The sequence below is a fragment of the Daldinia childiae genome (genome assembly GCF_008694065.1).
Source record: "Daldinia childiae strain JS-1345 chromosome Unknown Scaffold2, whole genome shotgun sequence".
Taxonomy (NCBI): domain Eukaryota; kingdom Fungi; phylum Ascomycota; class Sordariomycetes; order Xylariales; family Hypoxylaceae; genus Daldinia; species Daldinia childiae.
Window position 1 is genome coordinate 2,506,753 of NW_022984643.1, and position 20,228 is coordinate 2,526,980.

Below are 20,228 nucleotides of genomic sequence, written 5' to 3' on the forward strand. Positions count from 1 at the left end.
TTCAAAGTAAACCTCAAGCTTCATCGACGAAATCAGTCGACCCTATCATTCATGATTCTCATACTCCCAAGCGGGAGATTTTACACTGCATAAAACGTAAAACAAGAATATTGAAACCGTGCCACATGGGGAATATTGTTATCTCCGATGTCCATGTTCAAGAGGCCAAGATATTCATCTGTATACATGCATAGAAACAAGATTCATAGAGAGCATTAGAGGCTCAACTTCATACAAGGTATATATTAACCCTCGTCCTCTACCAAACCACCCTATCCTAGCTTCCCAATCTCCTCCCCTTCTCCAACCCCCCCTTCCAAACCACCCTACTTCTCCGCCATACTCAAACTCTTCTCCACAATCCCCACGCCCCGTCTAACAGCAGGACAGTAATGACGACGCAATATCTCCCCCTCCCAAACCGTCGCCGCAAACGGATTACTCGCCTCAGCACTATCAGCCAGCGGGTTAAACGCACCGTCGCCCTTGCGCTCTTCTGTATTCCATAGCGCAGCTATGCGGCGGCCATGCGTCCCCGCCACATCGGCAAGTAACGCGAGTAATGCCTGCGCCGACTTCTCCGGCACGTGCAGGGCGGCTGTCGCGAGCTGCTTTGCGAATGCTGCTAGGCGGACGGGAGGGACGGAGCGCAGGTTCCAGTGGGGTAGGAGGACGGCTGTTAGACAGCGGATTAGTAGGACGGTGGTCGTCTGCAGGTTGACTTTGTTGTCGGATTTCCGGTTCTTGTCGCGGGCCTGGGACGGCTTGTCTGGGTCGGGGAGATGGAGGGATCGCGCGCCTAGCTCGAGGTCGGGGTGTAGGCTTAGGGGGTAGAGGGTCTGGTAGAGGTGTGTTGTGAAGAAGGAGAGGTCGAGATGTAGGTCTGCACGAGCGTTATGCGCATCCTGGCCCGCGAGTAATGCGAATGCCGTTGTGGTGCAGAGGAGGGCTTCGCGGGAGGAGTTGCGGGCGGGCGTGTCGTCGTCTTCTACGTCTTCGCCCTCCTTATCTTCCGTGTCGTCTTCCTCAGATGCGTTACTGTGCCGGATAAGGTCCTTCAGCGCCTCGAGGAGATCACCGAAGAAGTTTTGGTTAATTAAGTGCGCGTATTTTGATAGACCTTCTAGGACAGCACCCATGAGATGCGGTACTCGCATCTTAAGGATCCGGAAGTATGTACCAAATACGAGTTTCAAAGTTTCTCCCTCCATGCGGTCTCGTTCTTCGTGCTGAACGAGTGCGTCGGCTGTGGCCATATCTTTTTGCAGTGATTTCTGTTCCTTCACGCGTTTTCGCTCCTTCTTGGTCCGAAACGCCCACTTCGACTTGGGCTTTTTGCTTGTATGGTCATCATCCATACGTTCTATGGAGTCCTTTGACCCCTTTCCGAAAAAGTCTGATAGTAGATGGAGGTGAAGGAATAGATTAACAACGCTCTCATTCACTTGGTAGTCCCTGGCTTTCATCATCTTGGAGAGAAGCGAGACCGCTTCCATAGATGGGCGACCCTCCTCATCTTCTTCAAATAGGGTTTCAAGTGCCTGAAGACACTTATTGAAGTCGTTATCGACACGCCTCGTACTCAGCTTCCCGACTAGTATCTTGACTAGGTCAGAACGGAAGTTGAAATGCGGCACGGCGGTTAATAGATTGCAGGCACAGGTGATAGCGACACTCGCGACGCCTTGTGCATGACTAGTCTTCGCATGTTTGGTGAGTTCCTTTACATATGCCTGATAGCCCGAGATGAGACATGTCTCGTAAGTCCGCAACTTTCTCACGTCCTTTGAAAGCTTCTCCTCCGGCCCATCCTCAGCCACAGGTCGTATTCGATAGCCGGGGATAACATCCTTATATACTGTGAGCTGTGTGGCCAAGGCAAGCTTCTGTATCGTTGGAATTCTGGACTGTCCAATCCTGGCTAGGGCTTTGAAGGCGCCAGTATTTTCATCAGGAGTTTCGTTGAGAATCAAAGCTATCTTAGCCAACTCTTCTTTAGCTTCTAATATCTGTTGATGCTCGGGTATTTTAGGCTCCTCAGGGGCCTCTCTCTCTTTAGCATCTTCATCCTCAGACACATCCTCGGCACCATCTAACCAATCCTCGTCGCTTTCAATAGCTTGAAAATTACTTTCTGGCGCTGAAATATGCTGCACGCGCCCATTTGGAAGTTTTAGAGGAAGTCGAGTACTCTCTTTCTCCTTTTTCTTTCCTTTCCTTGCTTTAGTTTCATAGTCTTGCTCTAGATCCCAATTTGATGCATTTGTTAAGAATGCTTTCTGGATCTTTGCACCAGATTTCTTAGACGAGCGCTCATCATCCGCGGGTGGAGTAAGCTTTCTTTTCTTTACGGGTCTGGATGCCATTATGAAATGTTGAAAAATGATAAAAATGAGATGTTCGCAACTTGTAAAATGCGATGCAGAAACTCAAAAATTCAAAGATTCCTTGCGGACCCCTGTCTATCAGACCCACTATATACGCAGGTACACCAATAGGAATAATTCCGCGGTATCTTTACCCTTTCACCGCCAAAATTTCCAAGTGGCAGAATTTTTTCCTATGTCTACAATTCTAAAGTAGGCCCCGCGCTCTCTTGTGTATAGCATTATCCAATTTACTTGGCGCATACATAAAATATCGTCAAGATGCGACAGCTTACAGAACAAGAAACGAAAACGCTTTTCGAGAAGCTGGCCAATTATACAGGAAACTCGTTAAAGAACCTAATTGCGCCGCTCGACGACTCGCCCGACGCCGATCGCTATGTTTTCCGTCTGAATCGCGATAGAGTATACTATGTCCTACTCTCCGTCGCCAACTTAGCTACATCGATATCAAGGGATCATCTTGGGTCACTGGGTATCTGCTTAGGTATGTCAACAATATTTACTTATAAACTTACCTCTTTCACCTTAAAAATCTTATATCTACACAACACAAACCTAGTCAAGTATAGTTTGCTGACAAAAAATCTTCACGAACAGGCAAGTTTAGCAAGACCGGAAAATTCAGGTTACACATAACAGCGCTGCCTATCTTAGCCGAGCATGCGCGGTACAAGCTGTGGATCAAGCCCAATGGCGAGATGCCCTTCCTTTACGGCGGCAATGTCGTCAAAGCTCATGTCGGTCGCTGGTCTGATGACTGCCCTAGCCACCAAGGTATCGTCGTCTACAATATGTCCGATACGCCCCTCGGCTTCGGTGTCACCGCCCGCAGTACCGTCGAGGCCCGACGCCTCGATCCAACCGGCATCGTATGTTTCAGACAGGCCGACTGTGGCGAGTATCTCCGAGACGAAGACACCCTGTTCGCGAGCTGAGTGGGCACAAATTAGGTGGGATGACGGATGTATGTATATACAAGGAGAGAATAAAAGAAAGGGACGATTGGTAGCTTTTGACACTAGAAGATGGCCTGGAGTTCGGAATTGGCTTGAGCTTTGTGCATTCAGGGGCGTTCGCGGCTATCTACAAGTAACTCTATGTAACTTTGGTCTTTTCTACGAGACAATATAAAAACATTCTTGCGGTGGCCGATGATCTATCCCTTATTAAATTTCTTTTTTGTGGCCGTGTAACTCCTTATCTCCTTACGCCGTCAGTCTATGCGAAGCAGCCAGCTTCTATAAGCTAATGTCGTTTTCGTAAGCGGCCACCCCTTCGCTCTCGTTCACTTTGTCAAACACAGGTGTTACTGGCCGGCTCTCCCTGCGGAGCAAACTGATGCTATCTCGATCGGCTATGTACTCACTGTCGGCGTAGCCTAGCAGGGTCTCGATCTGCGTGCTTCGGTGCCCCTTAATTCGGGCGATCTCGGGTGCCGCATAGTTAACCAGTGCTCTCCCGATCTCGACCCCGGGACCTTCCCAGATTTTTCCGTCTGGTCCTGGTTCTGGTCTCCTCTCTACGACGACGATGCGAACAGCTTCATGCTGCGCAAAGTTTCCCTCTATGTCTAAAACGCCTACTGGGAGAAGGCCGGCTTTGTCTGAAAGGGCACGGTGAGCGCCAACATCGATGTAAATCGTACCATGAGGCGCCAGTCCGTGAAGAATCCAGAAGTAACGATCTCTGATCGGTTGAGAGAGCGGGAGAAATCGCGTGTGCAGCGGCGGTTTCTCCAGTTCGTTAAGGGCTAGAGATGCTGTGGACCTTGATAGAGGATCTTCCGCATCGTCATCCACCACGGGTGTATGTACTGACGATGTGCATTTCTTGCTAGCTTGTAAATAACGAACAATTTTGACAATGTTTCCTGGTGAGGATGATCGAGTGATGACTGTAGTGACGCCAGCAGATGTTGCGAGCCTAGCAGCAACGATCTTTGTACTCATACCACCGGTTCCCAGGGAAGATCCAGCACTAGATACTGAGATCGAATTAATAAGATTTACCAATGTTCTATATAATTATAGCCTTACCATCTGCACGGATTTCCCCAATATCTTCCACTACCTCGATAGGTTTAGCATCGGGATTTGTCCGTGGATTCTTGTCGTACAAGCAGTCGACATCCGTCATTAGAAAAAGGAAGTTGGCGTGCACCATAGCGGCAGTGATGGCTGATAGCGTGTCATTGTCGCCAAACTTGATCTCAGCAACTGCCAAAGTGTCGTTTTCATTTACAATAGGTATAACACCCATCTCTAAGAGCTCCAGGATAGTATTCTGGGCGTTTAGATACTTTGTCCGCTAGAAAGTACTATTAGTTAGAACACTTTTCCTGACCGCAAGTCTTCTTTACTTACATCAGCAATATCATTTCTCGTTAAGAGAATCTGAGAGATGGGCTGACGTAGATGTCCAAATAGACTATCCCATAGACTCATCAAACGACATTGGCCAATAGCTGCGAGCGCTCGTAGCTTGGTCAAGTGCTTTGGTCTCTTATCGATGTCCATTCGCTGAAGACCGACACCGATGGCACCAGAGGATACGATGATGACCTTATGGCCATCTTTCCGGAGCTTCACAGCTGTCTCGACAATAAGAGTCAAAATCGACAACAGAGGCTCGTGTGTCTTCTCATCAACAATGGAACTAGTTCCTACGTGTAAGTTAGTTCAATATCGACCCATTCGCTTATGTGCTGTCACATAAAGTTATTGTTCAAGGAATAAAAACTTAAGCTCAAGACTTTGACGACTTTGACTCACCAAGTTTGATAACCACTACAAGTGGTTTTGGACCCTTCATATCTAATGACACATTAGTGATGGCAGCTTCGAAGCACGAAATTAAGGAAAATAACAGATTGTTACACAGCCAATATCATTTAACTAACGAATAAAAACCATGACTTACAAGGCGTTGGCCCCCCTGGATCTGCCATGGCTGTCAAGGGCGTGTTGGCGACTTACAGGGAATAATTCTTGTGGAGAATTATACGATTTACGGGTTTTGCTATGTAATAACTATAATCATTGGACGGCAATCACAAGCTGAGAGAGGTCCTTTCCTTTCCGCTTACAGTTCAGTGGAACCCCCAGCCGAGATCGGAAATTCTAAAAAGGCTGATCCGGAACCCGACCTTGCTTCTAGTTAGATAGCCAGATAGCCAGATAGCCCGAAAATGTACCTATTTCCGTTATTCCGCGCTAGATCTAACGGACCGTAAAAAGATCGCGAATTAGCTACTACCCTCCCCGGACCTGGAAATTGACAGTCGTCATTCCAACAAAGTTCATACACCTTGTCTGAACTTTCCAACGGTAACAGCAAATCCATTCCATAATGTCGTCACAACCGCAACCGTCAGAACCCACTCCATCCCCCTCCTCCTCAACAACCTCCCCCCCATCCGCATCCTCAGGCGCGCTCCCGCGCAACGTCGAAAACGACCCAGCACGAACCGGCTTCGACCCGCAGACAGCATGGTGGGTCAACTACTTCAAGATCCTAACCGGCGGCGTGAGCGACGAGGGCGTATTCCATTACCGCGAGTGGCGGTACCGGGTGCACGAGGAGCGCGACTGCAAGCGGTGCGAAGAGTATCGGGACTGGGCGTTTGCGCACTCGCCCACCGTGCGCTTCATGCGCGAGAAAGTCGAGGCTCTGAACGGACGTCTTGACAAGGACAACGTCGTGTGCCGCCGGTGTCCGGCCCGCCTCACGGACGACGGCCAGGTCCATCGGTCTTCTGGCGGGTTCAGTCCCGACCATGGCATTTTGATATGTGCCAATGAGGTCCGGAATCGTGGCCACTTGGAGGATACCCTAGCTCATGAGATGGTGCATGCTTGGGATCATTTAAGGTGGAAGGTCGACTGGATGGGCGATAAGGACTTGAAGCATTCGGCTTGTACAGAGGTATTGCTACTCTTTTTCTTTCCGTGTTTATTATGAAAACACGCGGGTTTTACTGACATTATACTCCAGATCCGAGCAGCAATGCTGAGCGGCGAGTGCAGATGGGCTAGAGAGGCCTGGACGAGAGGGAACTGGAAGTTAACGCAGCAGTTCCAAGACTGCGTGAGGAAACGGGCAGCGCAATCCGTATTAGCTCGGCCGCGATGTAAAGATGATGTACAAGCAGTCAAAGTGGTGAACCAAGTATGGGACTCATGTTTCTCGGACACCCGGCCCTTCGACGAGGTTTACAGATGAGCGAAACCAATCGAAAACTCGCTTTCGAGCAAACGCTGTATTTATCACCTGTACTATAATTATCCTCCCGTCGGGAGTCTAGCAGGCGGCAAACAAGGTCTTCATCTGTAACTTCAAATGACGGTACGCAATAGCATCCGACTCCCCTAAGCATGCAAATTCCCCAACCCGATTAATCCATTACCCGAACGCCTCGCCTTGCCTAAATATACATGTGAAGTCATTCCATTAATTCGTCATTTTTCGCTAGAACGATCCTTTTTTTCCCTGTTTGAGGCGCGCTCTCCCCTAATGCAGTGCTTGACAATCCATGGGTGCGTCTGGACCTGTTCCAATGGTATCCTTTTTTGAGGGTCGAGAACCAATAGCTATGTACTCGTGTTAGTGGGAATGTTCATCTGTGTGAGGAGTATGTGCTTAGTTAACTCTTACCTTCTTGATAAGATCCCTTGCCTCAGGGCTAACAAATGAGGGGATAGTCATGTCTGCCTTCGCAATTCTCCTTTGCGTCATGACTGGTGTGTCCTCGAACGGTGCTTCTCCCACCAGAAATTCGTACGTCAACACACCTAAACTCCATAGGTCCACCTTCTCGTCATAGTAGTTATCCGAGCTGCCAGGCTTGATCATCTCGGGCGGGAGGTAATCAAGAGTACCACACATGGTCTGGCGACGACTATTCGGTGCGTGTACGCTCCAGCCAAAATCGGAGATCTTGATCTCGCCGTGAATCCCCATAAGAATGTTCTCCGGCTTGATGTCCCGATGGATGACATGCTTGCGGTGTAGGTATCTAAGGGCGCTCGCCATCTGGGCGATGTACTGAGAAGCCTTCCATTCGGGGAATCGCTGCTCCCTCCTAAGGTGCTTATACAGCTCGCCCTTACCCGCAAATTCCAGAATTAAGAAGACCCGCTTGCTATCATGAAAGTGACCAAACAGTTGTAGGATGTTAGGATGCCTCAAATTGCTTTGGATCTCTATTTCTCGCCGCACCTGTTTCTCAACTCGGCCCTGCTCCAGCTCTTTCTTGTGAAGTACCTTCAAGGCACAGATATAGCCGCTCGTCCGCTCTCGTGCTAGATAAACTCTTCCAAATTTACCTTTCCCTAATGGCTTCCCAATCTCAAACATGCCAAGATGGAACTCTTTTGGTAGAAATGGCTGGTCAAGAAGAGACGGCGTCTTCCGCTCAACCAGTTCCTTTTCATCAGACGATGTCTTTGATACTGTACTAACAGTGGGGAGTGGTTTCCTAGTAGGCGAGGGAGGTGGTGCAGCTTTATTACGTTGTGCAGCCTGTGATGGGAGAGTGACTGTAGTAACGGTATTTGCGCTCTGCGCTTGAAGAGCGACCTTAAAGAGGTTTGGACGACTCGAACTATGTGTTGTTTGTGTTGTACTCCCAATAGTCTATACACAAAATCACAATCACAAGTTAGTTATCTAGTTTGCACACCTAGAGAATAATAGCGGTGATGGGACAAACCTTGGGTTTTTGATAATCATTCTCGTCATTAACAGATAAACGCCCAAATTGGGACTCCAGTGTTCGAGCTGCCATGGTTTCCAGCTTAGTAGGTCGTTCTATCATTGAATCTAAAGGTTTAGGGTTATGTGAGGTTATTCGCTTGTCAATCGGATGACTTTCAAAAAATAGGAATTGAGATTGATAATTGGGGAAATAAATGCTGGCATTGTTATTAGCAAATATCCCCTTGTTGACGCAGCAACCATTAAGATCCATAAGATCCATAATTAATCCCCCCCAAAATACTGTGTAAATCCCTGTCTGGTAGGTACGTCCTAGACAGGTTAGGTGCTTATCAATTTGAGCAACAACTATCCATATACAATGTGTAGCCCATTTATTTTGGAAAGTTCAGAATCAATCAATTGATTCAATTGGTCTTTATGATAACTCTATATAGGTACCTAAGTATTTTATACAACTTCCAATCCATTTAGCAATTCTGAGTCAGGTATAAGATAGCAACAACACTGCTACAGCTGTAAATTAGCCAAATAAGGACACTGTAAGGACCACTATCCAAAAAGTAGCCAATTAAATCTAGGTAACCAATGCAAATTTACTGCCAGTAGAACCCCGCCAATCTAAAAGGTTAAGTGCCTAAAAGTGAAGCTGGTGAATTATAGCACTGTACACACCAATTGTCTCAGTGTGAATGAAGAAAAACATATAAATCAAACCATGACGCAATTTTGAAAGGAAAGCCGAACATATAAAGTGGTGTCTATATAAGTTGAAGAAAACAGCTACTAAGGTTTTATGAAAAAGGGAAAGCCGACTACGTTCTGAGGCCGGGCTAGGTTAATGAGGAGGATACGCCATAGCATTTTAGAATATCTTCTATAAGCCCCTATGAGGCTGTAGTTTAAGTCTAGCAGTCCCGAATAGAGTAAATTAATTCCAATATATTTGGCATGATGGAATAATAGTCGAGACAACCTAGAACTCTTCAAACGGGCATCTAATAAGACAAACCGACAACGCTAACCACCACACCCTAAGCAGTCGTTACTGATCCCATTCATGAAGAAAGATAATTAATAAATATATAGAGACTATTGTGAATCAAGAGATTATAAAAGTAAAGGAACGTCTAGTAATGATCAAGACCAGTGTTCCATTGTTGGCAATACATATATTCAAATAGCAAAGCCACATCTATCTACATAGGTACGTCATAAATGCTTAGGTAAAGATAAGGACCCAAGCCACAATCAATTGCCCACCACAGCGCCAAGATCTTTAGCACAGAGGTTACTTCAATAGCGTACCATGCAAAATAATCAATGAAGCTTCAACTTTTTCGAGAAGCTCCAAACCCACCAAGATAATCCGGGACTATACCAGCCTCACCACCGGCCACAACCGTGTCCATATAAAAGACTTGGATCGCATAATCAAATAATAGCCATCATGGACTCCTCCGAATCTATCAAGGCCGAGGTCATCAAGCAAGTCAAGACCCAATACGCCCTAGAAAACGCAAGACTACTAATCGAGGTACGTATTAGAAACAAACGCCTATACATACATGCCAATCCCGAACCCCCGTCTGAGATCCATTGCAAGTGAACTAACCCGATATGCTACCATGTAGAAGATCAACGAGCACTGCTTCGAGAGGTGCGTGCCCAAGCCGGGCCCCTCGATTTCGAGCAGCGAGTCGACCTGCTTCACCCAGTGCATGGAGAAGTACATGTCGGCATGGAACTCAGTAAGCTCGACATACATCGACCGATTACGACGGGAGCAGTGAACTAGGCGTTCGGTTTTGGAGGCTGTGTCGCACATGTCAACTCGCCCCTACTCGATGTACATTAGAATCCGCCATGTTGCGAGCCGCAGTCGGCAACGGGAAGAAATGGAGGGGCATTCTCACGGTTGGATCGGGACAGCGGATGCATAGAATGTACAATATTATCAAGGCCACTATATCATGACGGAGGATATCTCATCTCGAATAGAAGATAGTGTGGACACGGACAATCTGCTCACGACGTTTCTGCGGCAGCTTTCTTCTTGGCCTCTTCGGCCTCTCTCTTACGTGCCAGATATCTTTCGCGCGCGCTCGAGACGTCGGTCTCGGTCTTGCGGCTCTTGGACGCGCGTTCGACCTTTTGCCTCTCCTCTTCCTCCTCGGCTAGAGATCTCTTAAGAGATTGCTCCAATTGCGCCTCGAGCATGCGAGATTGCCTTTCGCGCATCGCTTGCTTGCCGCCGGAACCGACAAAGTTGCGAGATTGGTCCTTGTCGTCCCTGCGATCTGGGCCCTTGCCCGCATCTTTTCGAGGTTCTTGTCGTTTTGGTGCGCCCAGGTTGAGACCTCCCTTTAGCAGCTCACGTTTATCCACTACTTGGCCATCTTCGTTGATGGCAATTTTACCGCCTTTCTCGTTGATTTCTCTTGCCATATCTGCATCCGTCTTGACTTTCTCCTCTGACACGTCTTCATCTTCTTTCGGCCCGGTTTTTGCGCGCTCTTCCGCCGCTTTGATAACTTCGGCATGTCGTTTATCGCCCCTTTCCAGTAAATCCTTGTAGAATGCGGTCATACCACCACCTTTATTTTTCTTAGCTTCCTCCTCCTCGCGCCTGCGCTCCTCTTCTTCAATGCGCCTATTCTCCTCTTGCTGTTTCTTATATGCTTCCGTGACAAACTTCTCCTTATCCGCGTACTCCTCGCCCTCTTCCGCCCGTTCTCGCGCGATCTTCTTCTCTTCGGCAATTAGGGCGTCGCGTTTCCGTACGGCAGCAGACGCTATCAAGTTCTTCATGTACTTGGGCTTGCGCTCAATATCTTCTTGTGTAGCCTTCTTCTCCGGCTTCAGGGAATCGTAGACCGCATCGTAGTCGTATATCGATGGATCTAACTCCTCGGCAGCTTGTTGGTGTTTACGCGACTCTAAGGAGCTCGACAGATCTCCAAACGTTGAAATCTGGGGCTTTTTGCTCTTGCCGTTCGAAGATTTACTAGATAGACCATTTTTCAACTTTGGAGGGGGCTTCTTATTTGATTGATAGCCAGGCGATACTGCTGCAAAGTCATCTAGCTCTGATATCTCTGTAGCTTGGGGGCCATCGGCTGAACCGTTCGCATCGTCGTCTGATCCATCATCATCGCCAAACATTGGTTTCCTTTTCGAGGGAGCAGGTTTCGAAGCGCCCGGCTTCTTGGCGAAGTTCAAGCCAAATGATAACCCTGGCTTACTCATATTTGTAGTGTCTGAACTTTGTGGTTGTTCCTGTCGGTAGTGAAGCTGTCTTTATAAAGGTGGCGCGGAGGGTCCACTGTATTACCAGCTATGTAGGTACAAAGTACGGATCCGTAGACGCTAGAGGATAGCAATTCCGATTAGATAAGCGTACCTAAAGCTTAAATTTCATCGGTACTTGTCATTATCCATGCATTAAGTTCCCTATCCGCAACCAGGTTCAACAGCCTATTAAAGTTAGAAGAAAGGGAGAAAAAAAGCTACAATCTTGAAATATACAAAAACGAAACCTTATATATGGAATGAATAAATCTCTACCGTTTAAGTAATAGTAAGATATAATAGTAAGGTACTTCAGTATGTCGTACAATATAACAAATAAGCCCTCCTTAGGCAGTATCGACCCCGCCAATCATAGAGATATAAACCGAGGCTTCCTGCAAAGCTTCATGTATCTTATTATATTTTCAAACGCAGCCTCCTTCCATTTCTCGTAGCTAAGACTTTGCTGTATATTTCACCTACATTTTGAGTATCTATACCTATACATATATTTACGTTGGAATACAAAGCTATGGCGTTATCAGAGACATACCAGACCATCCAAAGCTGGATCACTCGACAGCTAGAATACGAGGCTACACACGGTTCTCCCGCGCCTTTGACAGACACCCAACGGAAGCTACTTGAGAAGCTTCAGATTGCGCTACCTCCTGCTATACCACCTCAACCTGAACCGGATCTTGGGGATGCTAATTGGATCGGTCTCTTATTAGGTATATTTAATCTTCATAGTCCAGCCTCGTCAAGTTATTTATGATACTAATATCATTATAGAATACCGAGCTGCCCGTCAACGAGTCTCCACCAAAGCTCCCGGAGGTGATTTTAGTGAGATACCAGGCCCAGTTGTATATGGGGTTCAGAAGTGGCATTATCAAGTACGCATCGATGAGCACTCGGAACCGTTTCCTGGACCTGATGGTGGTTTGTTCCCAGATGGAACGATGCCGTCATTCGCACGAAAGAAAGACGCCAAAAAGTATGCAGCAAAATGTGCTGTTGAGTGGCTCGGCGTAAACCGATATATGTCTCGACTCAACGTCAACGGCGTAAAATCCCCTCCAGTCCAAGAACAACCAGCCACGCCACAACCTTCGCCAGCTAGGAAGAAGCAGAAAGTTATGCCATCTTCACCTGAGAATCCCGAGGCTTCTACTTCTAGCCCGCAGCCAAACGAAGACTCGGAGAGCTTTTTACCTAAGGGAATTGCCTCCACTTTCAACGGTGACGAGGTCTCAGCTGTTTTCGAAGCCGAACGGCTATGCACCGGACTCGGGTACCCTAGCTTTCCTCAGTTTAAAGTCACAGAGAGCAAGATGGCCGGTTTCTATAACGGTCTTCCAGAGCTAGGGGCTCTAGCTTTGAAATTACCCCCAGGCATCGGCCACGTAAAGGATATCTACGGCAAAAAAGCAGTTAGGGAAAAAATCGCGGAAGAGTTGCTTGAGCCTCTACGCAAGCTAGCTGCACAATCTGGGAAAACAGGTTCGTTGCCAGTTAGAGAGGCAGAACCGCAGGTTCCGGCCTAGTTAGGTGCGAATCTGACGGGCTTAATTGCTGATGTGGCTACATAGTGTGTCCAGTGTTAGGGCCAGAATGTTGAAGAACATACATCTCATAGGGGAATCACGAAGGTAGCCATAAATAAATTCAGCTTCTTCCAGTTACATATTAAAGTAGAACTATGGGCTGCGTGTTACAATCGTCTTAACCCTTGGGTCAAGATGATTCGGCATGATTAGCTTGATTAGTTCAGATTCTCCTTTAACGATAAGTACCTAGACGAGGCACTACCCCATCATCAGCTTGTACGATTCTAGAATTTCTTCCTATCCAATCCATAAAAATGTCAAGTCACTTCTGACTTACTTACACAACCTTACGTATATGTGAATGTATTGACCCATTAGTTCGTCACTTGTTTAGTGATATGAGTGAGTAGTGTCTATAAACCATTGTCTAACAAAATACGAGAGAATTTATATATTTAATCCCCTTTTTCCAAACTCGAGCGATGCCCTCATCACACCGTCAAACTTCTGCCTCTATCCTCCTATCTCTACTATCACCGTCGCAGGCGCTATCAAAGCTGGATCATCCATATCCATAACTCCCCTAGGATTACAATACCTACCTACCTATCTTCCTAGAGACGTACCCCGGTAGACAATAAGATGAAGGTCTCCAAATACCTCACCTTCGGTGTTTTCTCTTGCTTGCAGGGCCTGTCCCTCGCCAGCACCCAGCCGCAAATGTTCGATAACTCAATTTGCCCATGGTATTATATGCGCCAGAACTATCATGATACCACCGACGTTTATACCATAGAGCTCATCGCTACCTGTGGTGTTAACGTTAATTCCGCATTGGAGTATCATACGAGCATTCTGGATTTAGATAAGTAAGCCTCTCAATCTGTAAACCCATCATGGTTCTAAGAAACTTTGCTGACAGAGGTCTTTTTCCTCTTCACTTATATAGGTGCCTCGTCAATAAGGATGGAAATATCAAGTTAGCCACCCCGGATATGGCACCCCTAGGCGGCTTCTCTAAGACATGCTGGAGCTGCGGTCTCATGAACATTGGACCTCACGATGTTACCCCTGATACATCGAAGCCTATCATAGCTTGCCAGTGCAAGCCCGAAGCACCCAGCACTGATCGCTCGCGTGATGCGTCCATTGAGTTCGGTAAGTCCACACTACTATCTCATCCCTCGTGCTAGAGCAGTCAAATATGAATATAGACATTCTAACCTCTCTCTTAATCATAGACGACGCAATTTGGATCGACCCGAATGGCGTTATAGGATGTCTAGATCACACCGCGGACATCATCCCCTACACCAACTCGAGCACGCCAAAAATGATCCCCCCGAACCTACTCGCGCCGCCCGCAACGGTAACTACAACGGCGACGTCCACGGTGGTGCATAACAACACGCTCACCGACACTGCTATGGTGACAAACAATGCTACGGTCATGAATACCGCAACTGCAACTGCAACCGCTACCGTCACTGCCACCGCCACTCTATTCAGCACCGCCGAGTCCTCTTGCCCGTCAGGGTCCCAGGCTACAGTGACGAAGACGAAGAGGAGGCGGGCTAAGACGGTAACAGCGACACTCACCGTGCCCTCCGTGAGCACTTATACACTCACTATTCTCGTTACGCCTCCGCCTACGGGCAATATCGTTGCTACCATCAAGACAGAGACGACAGCGCGGGTATCTTTCACAACCATCTACCCGAGTTCGTAAGCAGAGCAAGGTAGTCAGTCAGCCGCTCGGCTTCATTTATACACGTCAAGGTAGTTCAGGGTAGAAAGGGGGGAAGGGGGAGTGGAGTTTCCATTTGGGAGATTGAGCGTTTTCTTCGGCTTTCATTACTACAGGAGGAATTTGGTTATCCACCGCACCGCGTGCCTCAGACATGAATTAGTAGCTAGCTTTACTTTGACTATTATGATCGGTTAGGTATATAGGTACCTGCATAGTCCTAATATCATCAATAGTTTTCACTCTCATGATGCGTAGTTAAGTAATTGTCTAATTCAAAGCAATCTATCCTACAACTTTAAGACGACGAATCGGTGTTGGTCATATGGTGAATGTAACAACCGAGTCACAATTAAGGAATAGTTTAACCTGAGAGCTTAGCATCATGATTATTTCTACGTGTCCTCGACCTGAGTAACGCACATCTTTCACGCGCTCATACTTCTTGCGTTGTCGAACATTCACTTTGTCTCCCCCTGACCTCCCCCCCTTCCACCTCTCCGTCCTCCTCTTCCTCCTCTTCCTCCCCTTCCCGCACCTCCACCCCCTCTACCCTTCCCCATAGGTGCCCTCACAACAATATCCGGCGGTAAATCCGCTACTTTCTCGCCATCTCGCCATAGGACACCCACACCCTGCTTACGCCCCCTCACCTCCTTGATATACTTCAGCGGCACCAAACCATCCTCATTCCCATCCGTCAGCACGACGCCATTCGCGCTGATCCACCATTTAATCCCGTTATCCTCTCTCAGACACTTCTCCACGTCCACAAACATAAGCAGCTCTGCATCAGACCGCATACCACTAACCACACCACTATCACCAGCATCGCCGTCCTCGGGCAACAGCCCCGTCCCGAAGTGCACGTGCTGCCGGCCCATGCGCTTCAGCCCACCAGACGCCACGATAGCGGGCCAGAAAGCGAAGTACGTGCCATGGACGACGATCGGCGGCACGTTAGCATCTTCCAGGGTGACGGGTTTATGGATAGCCTCAGCCTCGAGCGCGATGCTGTGGCCCTGGTTAGCGCGGATCAGCCACGCGGTCGGGTCAGCCGGCGCGCTTTCCGCATCCATAGATGGGTCCTTGGGCTTCATGGCGAAGCGCTGCTTGGCATTGTCCGCGACTGAGGAGCGGATCTCGTCGAAGGACGGGTTGAGCGAGCGGATGCGCGGCCATTGGATCTAGTAGGTGTGTTAGCAGGTTAGATGTTGGATGGTTGGATTACCTCGGGTGTCTGTCTCAACCCCCCCCTTTTTTACTCCTAGGCTAATGATGATATAGGGGCACTCGTTATAAGCGCATAAGCAAAAGAAAAAGTAAAACTCACCACTTTATCCAGCGGCGCGTACCCCTCACCATCGAGCTTAATCCCCGCGTTCTCAGCCTGATGTCGGAGCAGCGACGACAGCGCCTTCGAAATCAACATCTCACGGTCCTGTCCCTTTCCACCTCCCCTTCCACCGCCGCCGCGTCGATCCCGTCCTCCTCTGCCTTTACCTCTAAGCGCCATGCCCTCCATTCGCTCTGCGGCTTCGGCGAACTCGTCGTCTGCCATTTGTGACCAGTTCCCTTCGTTCTTGCTAGCCCTCAGTTTGCTGTAGCGAGCGCTTCTAGTATGAAAGCTATGCGCGGCCGGCAATGCTGGTGTAAGCCGAGCCTGGAGAATGCGCACAGCCGGGTAGCTGCGGAAGGGTAGCCGCTTGATTAAGTATAGGCTAGTTGGAGCCAGAGTGCAACAACGTTTATAAAGTGAATAAATATGAGAGTAGGTGAGCTAGTGAGGGCTATATTAGTGTTGTAGCACCAGTATAACAGGACTGTTAAATAGTAAGTTGCAACAACTGAACTTAACTGCGCCGGTTGCTTTAAAGACAATAATACATAAGAGAGGTAACCTAGAAAGATCCACTCTCCGGCCTGAGTCAGTAGCATGATTTTTTTTAGCAAACGTCATACCAATACCACTAACGTTTATACTGTTTCGTCCAGTACAATAGGTATTTACATAATACATTTTAATAAGGTTATTTCACTATTATCATCTCCAACGATAATTAGCATTCAAGAGAAAAGCACACAAAACTCAAGAAACACCATTAAGAAGGAATAAACTTTTATATGCTCATCGCAAAAACTAAGTAGGTATTCATACATTATCCGCCCTTGTCCTCTGGCGACCTTATTTACATAGTACATCGGTATTCGGTTTACCGTCCCCAGCTCGCCTCCCAAGCACCTGTAATGGTATAAAGGCTCCTTTTCTTCCCGTAAATCCGGCCCCGTCCGGCAACCTAGCCTCCCATACAAAGGACCCTTGGAGCAGCTGCTCTACATGTGGTATAGTTGGTTGCTTTCCCTATTCGCCGCGAGATTAAGGCATCGAAGAGCCCTCTCCTAGGCCACCTCGCTAATCCGTGCCCATGTTATTCCACGACCCTTTTGGTGTCTTGTTCCCTAGTAATATTGATTGATATACACGGAATAACGCTCGCCGTCGCTCGCCATCGGCAACGGCAGCTCAGAAAATTCGTAAAGTTGTCGCAGAGACAGGGGGTATTATACGAAACAAAAAATTCCCGAAGAAAATAAATACAAAATAAAAAACATCTAGCTATGCAGAATCCATGCATGTGAGGAAATTCGCCTTAGCCCGAATGACAGTCTATTGTTACATTGTCATGAGCGTATCAAGTCGTTACGGCATTATCGGTAGCCTCCCGTTGCGGGAGAGCTCGTGGCAATCATACTTCCACGGTTTGTTCGTTTGTCCATATTTCCGGATCGACCAAGAGAAAATTGCCGTTGCGGTCGTTCTTCAACTGATTTTTCTACGTTGTACGTTTCACGATCCGGCGTTGATCGGTCAAAATACCTGCGAGCCGTGCTAGCGAAGCCAGACGTCGATGCAGGGATCACTAATCTGCTGCTGAGTGCGGAAGCTAGTCGCCTTCTAGGTAGAGCTGAAGACGCCAAAGGCTCAGGCTCCTTTGGAGCTGGTGGTAATTGTGATGCATATTCGCGCGTTCCGGATCGATGCCCGTGAACTTCGGTGATAGCGCGAGATGGTGCGCGGAACTGGCTTTGCTCGTCGTCGCGATTTATTGTCCCCCGACGGCCTCGGGTTAATGTAGGTTTGCGATCAGACAAGTCCTCAGGCTCTTCTGTAGTAGCACGCCGTGTTCTAAGTAATGATGATTGCGACGACCTTCGTGCTTCATCTGGTTCTTCTGATCCACCTCGTCGGCTGCGAGATGTCAAAAGTGAAGTCTTCCGGCCAGCACCGTTCACCGTAGCCTCGGTTGGGGTCGCAGGAGTTGTCGTATTATATCGTGGGGATAAAAAGGCAGACCCCAGCGTACTATTTCGTCTGTCTTCGATATTTCGCCTCTCTTCGAAGCGGGGTATAGTTCTCGGGCTGGTATTGACCGAGAGGTTACGATCCACAATACTTTGCCGTCTTTGAGAGGTTATCCCTTGGAACTTTGTGATGGTAGGGCTTGCTAGTAGAGGATTCTCTGGAGTCGGCGGAGCTACTTGCTGCTGTGGCTTCATCTGCGCCGCCCCCTCACTTAACGCGAGGCATAATTCAGTGAGACTACGGCAGATACTATCTGCTTTTCGTCTTAATTGGCGGTCGGTAATAGTGGTACCACTGCCGATACTACTTGCGCCGCTCGCGATAGGTCCTGGTTGACCAGCGGTACCCATCATTATTGAAAGTGCCAATGCGTCATTAGCTGCTGCCTCAAGCGCTTCAAAGACTTCCACACTAAGAAAGTCCTTGGACTTGGTTAACGCCGAATACAGTAGTGGATGACCTTCCTTCTGCGCATTATTTGCGTCAGACGTTTGTGCGGCGCCCCCAGAACCGCGCTTGGGAGAGGCAGATAAGGTTGTTGCATTAGTGTGAGCGGTTGGGGGTCGTTCCTCAGATGCGCGTGAGATAGCTGCACCTGATGTTGGAGGCAGCTTGCCAGTTAACTCAAGGCGGTGGATGCGAGACTTGAGGTCATCGAGCTCGTCCCATACTGTAGAAGGAGCAGCAGTCGAAGCCGTCGAATTTGTTCCCTCAACACCATGATTTGCATCGTCTAATTGGGCGTCGTGTTTTTGGGATTCTATTAGTTTTGGCACTAATGGTGAAGAGTTGTAAGTGCGAGGGTGACTATAGTTGACATTAGGTTGCTTGAGCGAAGACATGCGAGACGGGAGAGCAGTGCCACTATCAACAGACGCTTGTCTTTTTCGACTATAAGTAGATCCTTGGTCCGAAGGGACGTCTTGAAAAGCTAGAGATCGAGGCGTTAATGGTGAACCACGAAGAGCGCTGCCACCTCTAGGTTTTGTTTCCTCGGATTGTTTGTCTCTAGGTACTCCTTTGAATATTAGAGTACGCGGGATTTTCTCTCCCGATTGATCATCACCAAAACCTCGAGATCGAGAGGTCTCTTGGTCTGACAAGCGTCGAGCCATCTGAGGAGGAGACGCTGGATGGGATGACGAAGATATGCCTACAGAAAGAGGTCGTCGGCTGCTTCGTACGACTCGTGACTATACCTGACGTTAGTTTAAGGTTGAAACGGGTGATCGTGATCGAAATCTAAGGCTATTATGATCAAGTGTAGGGGGCATTGATTCCTATAGGTCGGGTGTATAGCCTACTAAAACCTTTGAGGGGCGCTATGGTCGCGAGGGCACGTTTACATAGATGCAGGTTCTGAAACAGCTCGAGCAACAAAGAAATAGTCGACTTACCAGGGCACTTTGATTGTCTCCATAGTTCCGGTTGGCCTCTGCGCCGCGGCGGGACGGGTCCTCGCGTGCGATCTTGAGAAATAGATCGCCACTTTCATCGCCATCTGGGCGATCTCCTGCCGAGTCAGGTGGTGTTATTTGTGATCCATCGTCGAAACGCCTTCCCTCTAGCGCACGTAAAGTCCTATCGCGATGATTTGAGTCGCCAGAGTCCTCGCTTCCCTCATACCCACGCATCGAACGAAGATTCATGTCGAGAACAAGACTCCGTCGTTCGCCGGAAGATCGAAATGATCGAATAGGTGGAATTGATGTTGTACCGCCCGAACTGGTAGAATTTGCGGGTGGTTTATAGGATACCGGTGGTCGTCTAGCCACAGAGTTTCTCCTATCATCGATCGCGGTTTTTTGAATAGTTTTTGGCAAAATAAGTTCTCGTTGCCCGTGCGCACCCTCCTTATTTATCTCTTCTGTTGCTGATGTACTTCGAATTTCGTCGGACACATGTATTCGATGCCCAGGCGAAATTTCGTTTACCGAACTGCCGGAAAAAGGCGCGCGTTTGTGTCGCGATTGTACAATAACAACTGAATCCGCTGGATCCGTAGGCGACTTCGCGCTGATAGTATTGCGCGTGCGCTTATTAGTAGCAGCAGTAGTTGAATCTAGAGAAGCAGAGCGCTTTGCATTGATGGATAATGTCGATGTAGTGGTCGATTGGGCGACGGCGGGGGATTGGAACGTGGATGCCCGAGACCTTGAGGGACTTAA

The 20,228-nt window shown here is 48.2% G+C and overlaps 10 protein-coding genes across 12 annotated transcripts; 4 read left to right on the forward strand and 6 right to left on the reverse strand.

Moving 5' to 3' along the window:
• Positions 1 to 326: 326 nt before the first annotated feature.
• Positions 327 to 2,366, reverse strand: GL218_01590 (Nucleolar complex-associated protein 3; the record flags this gene model as incomplete). Its single annotated transcript, XM_033578064.1, has 1 exon — positions 327 to 2,366. The coding sequence occupies one exon, from the start codon at positions 2,364 to 2,366 to the stop codon at positions 327 to 329; it is 2,040 nt and encodes a 679-aa protein (XP_033439589.1).
• Positions 2,367 to 2,648: 282 nt separating this feature from the next.
• Positions 2,649 to 3,325, forward strand: GL218_01591 (60S ribosome subunit biogenesis protein NIP7; the record flags this gene model as incomplete). Its single annotated transcript, XM_033578065.1, has 2 exons — positions 2,649 to 2,874; positions 2,988 to 3,325. 2 exons carry the CDS (start codon positions 2,649 to 2,651, stop codon positions 3,323 to 3,325), a joined length of 564 nt encoding a protein of 187 aa, XP_033439588.1.
• Positions 3,326 to 3,628: 303 nt separating this feature from the next.
• Positions 3,629 to 5,201, reverse strand: GL218_01592 (putative glutamate 5-kinase; the record flags this gene model as incomplete). The annotated part of the gene is made up of 4 exons (XM_033578066.1): positions 3,629 to 4,374; positions 4,427 to 4,697; positions 4,754 to 5,052; positions 5,162 to 5,201. The coding sequence occupies 4 exons, from the start codon at positions 5,199 to 5,201 to the stop codon at positions 3,629 to 3,631; spliced, it is 1,356 nt and encodes a 451-aa protein (XP_033439592.1).
• Positions 5,202 to 5,738: 537 nt separating this feature from the next.
• Positions 5,739 to 6,611, forward strand: GL218_01593 (the record flags this gene model as incomplete). Of its 2 annotated transcripts, XM_033578068.1 has the most annotated exons (2): positions 5,739 to 6,314; positions 6,384 to 6,611. In XM_033578068.1, the coding sequence occupies 2 exons, from the start codon at positions 5,739 to 5,741 to the stop codon at positions 6,609 to 6,611; spliced, it is 804 nt and encodes a 267-aa protein (XP_033439590.1). The 2 variants fall into 2 exon arrangements, with proteins under 2 accessions (XP_033439590.1, XP_033439591.1); XM_033578067.1 differs by lacking the exon at positions 5,739 to 6,314 and having other exon boundaries at positions 6,396 to 6,611.
• A 236-nt stretch (positions 6,612 to 6,847) lies between these two features.
• GL218_01594 (Serine/threonine-protein kinase ark1) lies at positions 6,848 to 8,205 on the reverse strand (the record flags this gene model as incomplete). 2 transcript variants are annotated; one of them, XM_033578069.1, is made up of 3 exons in its annotated part: positions 6,848 to 6,979; positions 7,044 to 8,024; positions 8,101 to 8,205. In XM_033578069.1, the coding sequence occupies 3 exons, from the start codon at positions 8,203 to 8,205 to the stop codon at positions 6,848 to 6,850; spliced, it is 1,218 nt and encodes a 405-aa protein (XP_033439585.1). The 2 variants fall into 2 exon arrangements, with proteins under 2 accessions (XP_033439585.1, XP_033439584.1); XM_033578070.1 differs by lacking the exon at positions 6,848 to 6,979 and having other exon boundaries at positions 7,029 to 8,024.
• A 1,350-nt stretch (positions 8,206 to 9,555) lies between these two features.
• GL218_01595 (Mitochondrial import inner membrane translocase subunit TIM13) lies at positions 9,556 to 9,898 on the forward strand (the record flags this gene model as incomplete). The annotated part of the gene is made up of 2 exons (XM_033578071.1): positions 9,556 to 9,642; positions 9,740 to 9,898. The coding sequence occupies 2 exons, from the start codon at positions 9,556 to 9,558 to the stop codon at positions 9,896 to 9,898; spliced, it is 246 nt and encodes an 81-aa protein (XP_033439583.1).
• A 235-nt stretch (positions 9,899 to 10,133) lies between these two features.
• GL218_01596 (Nuclear speckle splicing regulatory protein 1 like protein) lies at positions 10,134 to 11,354 on the reverse strand (the record flags this gene model as incomplete). Its single annotated transcript, XM_033578072.1, has 1 exon — positions 10,134 to 11,354. One exon carries the CDS (start codon positions 11,352 to 11,354, stop codon positions 10,134 to 10,136), a length of 1,221 nt encoding a protein of 406 aa, XP_033439587.1.
• A 574-nt stretch (positions 11,355 to 11,928) lies between these two features.
• Positions 11,929 to 12,946, forward strand: GL218_01597 (putative rrna-processing protein; the record flags this gene model as incomplete). The annotated part of the gene is made up of 2 exons (XM_033578073.1): positions 11,929 to 12,130; positions 12,192 to 12,946. The coding sequence occupies 2 exons, from the start codon at positions 11,929 to 11,931 to the stop codon at positions 12,944 to 12,946; spliced, it is 957 nt and encodes a 318-aa protein (XP_033439586.1).
• A 2,211-nt stretch (positions 12,947 to 15,157) lies between these two features.
• Positions 15,158 to 16,257, reverse strand: GL218_01599 (tRNA 2'-phosphotransferase 1; the record flags this gene model as incomplete). The annotated part of the gene is made up of 2 exons (XM_033578074.1): positions 15,158 to 15,883; positions 16,030 to 16,257. The coding sequence occupies 2 exons, from the start codon at positions 16,255 to 16,257 to the stop codon at positions 15,158 to 15,160; spliced, it is 954 nt and encodes a 317-aa protein (XP_033439582.1).
• A 1,148-nt stretch (positions 16,258 to 17,405) lies between these two features.
• Positions 17,406 to 19,709, reverse strand: GL218_01600 (uncharacterized protein; the record flags this gene model as incomplete). The annotated part of the gene is made up of 2 exons (XM_033578075.1): positions 17,406 to 19,253; positions 19,458 to 19,709. 2 exons carry the CDS (start codon positions 19,707 to 19,709, stop codon positions 17,406 to 17,408), a joined length of 2,100 nt encoding a protein of 699 aa, XP_033438110.1.
• Positions 19,710 to 20,228: the final 519 nt, after the last annotated feature.